Raw genomic sequence first — 5817 nt, 5'->3', positions numbered from 1 at the left:
ATTCTGAGCCCTCACTTCTGGCAAAGGATTTTCCACATTCATTACATTCATAGGGTTTCTCTCCCTGTGAGAGCTGTCTGATGCTTCCTGAGGTTGTAGTTCTAGTAAAAGATTCTCAACATTCACTACATTCAAAGGGTTCCTCACTTCTGAGTTCTCTGATGTTTTCTTTTGGCTAAAGGTTTTTCCACATTGCTTACACTTCCAGCAAAAGGTCTTCTCACATTGCTTACATTAATAGGGTTTCTTCCCAGTCAGCTGTGACTTCCTGCCAAGGTTTTCCCACATTGATTACATTCATAGGGTTTCTCTCCTGTGTGAATTCTCTAATGTATCCTGAGGTCTGACTTCTGGGCAAAGGCTTTTCCACATTCATTACATTCATAGGGTTCTTCCCCAGTATGAATTCTTTGATGCTTCCTGAGGTCTGACTTCTGGGAAAAGGGATTTCCACATTGATTGCATCCATAAGGTTTCTCCCCTGTGTGAATTCTTTGATGTTTCCTGAGGTAGGACTTCTGGTAAAAGTTTTCTCACATTCATTACATTCATAGGATTTCTCACTTGTGTGAGTTTTCTGATGTTTTCTGAGACTGGACTTTCGGGAAAAGGTTTTTCCACACTGCTTACACTCATAGTGTTTCTCTCCAGTGTGGACAACCTCATGTTGATTCAGTTGTGATTTCCAACAAAAGGTTTTTCCACACTGATTACATTTGTAGGGCCTCTCCCCTGTATGAAGTCTTTGATGCTTCCTGAGACTGAACTTCTGGCCAAAGGTTTTTCCACATTCGTTACATTCATAGGGTGGTTCCCCAATGTGAATTCTTTCATGTTTCCTGAAATCTGACTTCTGATAAAAGGTTGTTCCACACTGCTTACACTCATAGTGTTTCTCTCTAGTGTGGACAGCCTCATGTTGACTCAGTTGTGACTTCCAAAAAAAGGTTTTTCCACACTGATTACATTTGTAGGGCCTCTCCCCTATATGAAGTCTTTGATGCTTCCTGAGATTGAACTTCTGGCCAAAGGATTTTCCACATTCATTACATTCATAGGGTGGTACCCCAGTGTGAATTCTTCGATGTTTCCTGAGACCTGACTTCTGATAAAAGGTTTTCCCACACTGCTTACACTCATAGTGTTTCTCCCCAGTGTGGACAGCCTCATGATATGTCAATTGTGACTTCCAGCAAAAGGTTTTTCTACACTGCTTACATTCATAGGGTCTCTCCCCTGTGTGAGTTCTCTGATGATTCCTGAGGTTGGACTTCTGGCCAAAGGTTTTTCCACATTGATTACATTCATGGGATTTCTCCCCAGTGTGGATTTTCTCATGTCGAGTGAGGTGTGATTTCTGGCGAAAAGTTTTTCCACATTGATTACATTCATAGAGTTTCACCACAGTGTCGACAGCCTCATTTAGTGTGAGGTTTGACTCCCGGCTGTAAGTTGTTCCATACTGAGTACATTTATATAGTTTCTCCCCTGTGTGAATTCTCTGAGGGTCTCTGAGGTCGGATTTTTGGTAAAATGATTGAACATATTCAGTACATTTGTAAGGATTCTCACCTGTGTGAGTTTTCCAATGGACTGTAAGGTCTGACCCATAGCTGAAGGATTTCTCACACTGGTTACATGAGTAGGGTCTTTGCCCTGTATGTGTCCCCAGATGTACTGGAAAATCTAATTTGCTAATGATGTTTTTCTCACATTCAAGATAGTCACAGGATGTCATCTCTGTTTGTATTTGTTGATTTTGTTTGAGAGTACACTCTTGATGCTGATCAAAATGTTCAGGACATCTGAGGAATGTCTCAGTTATGTTATAGTCATCACCAGATTTCTCTCCAGGATGCATCTCCTCAGGCTCAAAAGAGAGATGAGAGTTCTGACATATATTAAACTCTTCAGGCGTCATTTGTGAGTACTTTCCATTATTTATAATCAAATCTGAAATACAATTTGGGATCAAAGAAAAAGTGTCTCCTAACCCATCTCTTTTCTCCGTTAACATGTTGTTGGTGTTCATTACATCTTGCCAGAAATGGCTATCTTGACTTCCCTGGTTAGTCTCAATTAAATCATCCATTTTCTTCACATCTAAAATGAGAGGAAAAAAAAAAAAGAACACACCTATGAACTACATCTGAACATTTCTTCTTTTCATGGGACAGCTGGGATTGAACCCAAGGCTTCATGCATAGTAGGCAAGCACTCTTCTACTGGGCCACATCTATAGCCCTTCATGTTTTTGAGAGGGTCCCACCAAGTTCCCAGGCTGGTCTCAATCTTGTGATCATCCAGCCTCAGATTCTCAAGAGGCTGGAGTTACTAAAGACAAGTGTCATCACACCTGGCTTAAATATTTCTATGGAATGCTCATGTATATGTACGAGCATATCCTATGGGCGTAAAATTTTATAAAATACATAACAAGTATTGGTTTTGCATTCTCTTCCTACTGAGTTCATTTAATAAATTGCACTGGTAGTTTTTCTAGTGCACAACTGTTTTTCTATGTTTATTTCATGAAGAAACAGACATTTGGTTAAAATATTCAGCTACTTCTTGCAATAATTCTTCATTGAGTGCTTATACCCTGCCATTAGTTTTCCCTGTTCTTTATCTCCACTTTTTTTTTATAACAATTATCTCCCACTGACATTCTTCTCATTATTCTGTTTTGAAGGTGGCAATAATTTCCGTGACCAGCTCCTTGTAGGGTGAATCAGGTCAAATGACTGTCCCCTAGAGAAGGAACATGGGTAATGGAAAGTGTTTTGTATCTATGTTCATTTAGTTTTCATTTTTCCCTAGGGAAAGACTATAAGTATATGGGAGTTTTCTAAATATAAAATTGTTTTACACTCTAGAAAAGGACAGCTTTCTGACAATTTCTAATTTAACCTGGCTTCCTCCAGTTCTCAGAACCAAAACAAGTACAGGAAGCTTCAGAGCCCCACCCTGAACACTCACCTTTGGTGCCCATAATATCTGGAAAGTGTTTTTCTGGCTCTTTCTGAGATTAACAGCCCTGGCATTTTCCCCACTATTCCTGGGACATGTACCAATTGGTTGATAATCCACTGCTTTTGAGGAATATAATCTCATGCACTGCAGTGTTAGCACTTTTGCTAATTTTATGCAAAGTGGAGTCTTCTGTACATTTCTCGTTGTGTATGTTGTTTTAGGATAATAGCCACAAAGAGAAAAGGGAAATGCTAAATTCAAATTCTACTCCCCAAAATGCCAGCTCAATGTAAAACCCTTGGTTCTGTTGTGCTTCAGGCCAAAATTTCCTGACTCTTCCCCAAGTCCAAGACCACCCCTTTCCATGCTCATATACTGGATCCTCACTTTGATGATTTCTGATATTCTGGTTCACATATGTGACTCTGGACTTCTCTCATTTTATTTATGAAATCCTTTGTTGAATTTCTAAGGATAACTTTACCACATTTACACTATTAATTTCCAAATTTACATTTCCAAGACTGAGGTCTGCTTGCAAATCCAGATCTTTTTTTTATATCAACCTATGTTTTTTTCTGTAAAATTTCAAAACCAGTAACTGAAACAATACCAGTGTAAATATTTTTTTTTAAATATTTTTTATTTTTTTTTTATTTCTCGGCGGACACAACATCTTTGTTTGTATGTGGTGCTGAGGATCGAACCCGGGCCGCACGCATGCCAGGCGAGCGCGCTACCGCTTGAGCCACATCCCCAGCCCCAACCAGTGTAAATATTAATAATTCCCCTAAAAATATAACCTAGTTGAAAAGTGCTTGACGAGTATGCACAAGGACCTGGGTTTTATGCCCAGCCCCATAAAAACAAATCAACCAATGAACAAAAAAAAATCACCCTAAGGCTGTCTTCTCTCACCATCCTTTTTAAATTATAACATTTCCTGTTTCTCTCTGTCTCGCTCTGGTTAAATATTCTTCACAGTTCTTAACTGCCTACTCAATACACAGGAACTTCTCATTTAAATATTATCATAAATAAATTCTATGAGAGGCACAGAATCACCATCATTGCTGTCATAGGTACAAATATAAAATCAATGGTAGTAAAAATATGCTCCATTAGGATGTGCTTGAAGCATAAAGAAATTTATGAAGAAATGTCTGACAGCAAAAAAAAAAAGTACATGAGAATGAAGGATAAGAGATAACAGAGAATCAGAAAAAGTAGAAATCAAAGAAAAATGTCTAAGAAGTGTCTAAGAGACTAGATTTGGTGTAAATGTAAGAAAATATTCAGCAAAATTGAAGGTAGGAATACATGTGAGAGTCCTCCTTAGTGATTATATTTCACATGTCTTATGTATATAGAATAGCTGTTCTCATGTCTGGGACCTAGGGGAATGCTTGTGAAAACAGCACAACATGGCCAACATCTCCTGGCTCTCCTCTTCAGGACCTCCCAGCCCAATATGCACTCACTGATGCTCTCATTTGGGAGTTCTCCCATCCACGGCTCTGCTCCTTGCTCCAGGTTCACTTCAGGTTTGCTGATGCAATGTCCTGTTAATGGCAAATAACTTGAGACTTTACCAAACTATTAAGGCAGGTTCTTTGAAGAATTTCAACAGCTCAACTTCAGGGGCTACGCAACTAAGAAGCCTATGTAAGCCTTTTAGAGATGGGAACACAATCAATTCTTCATAGACTGGAATCTTCCATATAAACAGCATTAAATCCTACAAGTGTTCATGTGTTTACTATAGAAAGGGCTTGCTTCTGAGAATAACTGCAGAGTTTCACTCACCCAGTGACATCAGGGAACTGTAGGTCTCCAACATCGGGTCCCTGTGCAGAGTCCTCTGAGTATCATCCAGGTCCTGCCACTCCTCCCAGGTGAAGTCCACAGCCACATCCTCAAATGACACTAGTACTTGTAACAGCATATTTCTCAAATCATCAGTCCTAGTCTAAAGGATGTGCTATGGGGTGGGGGTTATGTGAATTTTACATAGAATGCAGCTTGCTTTGTACTCTACATGGCAGGGAAAAGAAAAATCATACACTATCCTGCCCTTTTAATTAAATACTTATTTATCTTTACCACCGGGAATTATACTCATGGCATTAAACATATTAGGCAAGCACTCTACCACTGAGATACAAACCCAGCCCTGTTCATTTCACTTTGAGATAGGATCTTGATAAGTTGTACATGCTGGCTGGAACTTATGATCCTTCAGCCACAGCCTCCTAAGTAGTTAAGATTAAAGTCATGCATCATTTTATTAATTAGTTACTAATGCTATTATCAAGCTTACCTTCTGGATCTGAAAATCAACCTTGTTGCTAGGGATTAAAGTGTGAATATAATTTTGCTTGTTCAAAACACTTATTATTTAGTATGAAGACAACACAAGAATAAATACCCACAATAATTTCTTTGATGAACCAAACACAACTTCCATGTAGATGAATTGAGGAAGGAGAATAAAGTTCTATTTTGTACTATAAGACTGCCCCTCGCTGAAAAACCAAAAACATTTAAGCTCTGCCATGTATCAACCATGTGTTCTCATGACAGCAGGAATCCAGTCACCAGCACACAAACACCACACACCTGGCTGAATCCAGGTGAAGGAATCTGGATCATGACGACACAAACACAACACTGAAAGAAGAGATTATGGAGTGGGTGATTCTACACTTAAATACTGAAAAGATTCCAACTTTAAGCAACATTGTTTATAATTACTTACAAATTAAAAGCATGTAGAGAGGCATCCCAATATTTCCTTCCTGTATGCCAAAGGTGTGTTTATATTCACTTCAGGCTGAGCACTGC

The 5817-nt window shown here is 39.0% G+C and overlaps 1 protein-coding gene across 1 annotated transcript; it reads right to left on the bottom strand.

Annotated features, from left to right (window-relative positions):
* Positions 1 to 229: 229 nt before the first annotated feature.
* Positions 230 to 4918, bottom strand: LOC124088308 (zinc finger protein 883-like). Its single transcript, XM_046437842.1, has 3 exons — positions 4780 to 4918; positions 4455 to 4535; positions 230 to 2103 (listed from the first exon to the last, which is right to left on the bottom strand). The coding sequence occupies exons 1-3, from the start codon at positions 4916 to 4918 to the stop codon at positions 230 to 232; spliced, it is 2094 nt and encodes a 697-aa protein (XP_046293798.1).
* Between the last annotated feature and the right edge of the window lie 899 nt (positions 4919 to 5817).

The sequence above is a fragment of the Marmota monax genome, unplaced genomic scaffold (assembly GCF_021218885.2).
Source record: "Marmota monax isolate L192 unplaced genomic scaffold, Marmota_monax_Labrador192_F-V1.1 WCK01_AAM20220418_F8-fsc00109, whole genome shotgun sequence".
NCBI classification, from domain to species: domain Eukaryota; kingdom Metazoa; phylum Chordata; class Mammalia; order Rodentia; family Sciuridae; genus Marmota; species Marmota monax.
This window is presented reverse-complemented; position numbering and strand designations above follow the sequence as displayed.

Bases quoted from the DNA above. Each gene is read 5' to 3' on its own strand.
- LOC124088308 (XM_046437842.1), bottom strand. From the start codon at position 4,918: ATGCTGTTACAAGTACTAGTGTCATTTGAGGATGTGGCTGTGGACTTC. The intron at 4,536-4,779 runs GTGAGTGAAACT...TGCCATTAACAG, and splicing joins CAGTTCCCTGATGTCACTGG to GACATTGCATCAGCAAACCT. The intron at 2,104-4,454 runs GTGAGTGCATAT...CTCTCATTTTAG, and splicing joins ACTCCCAAATGAGAGCATCA to ATGTGAAGAAAATGGATGAT.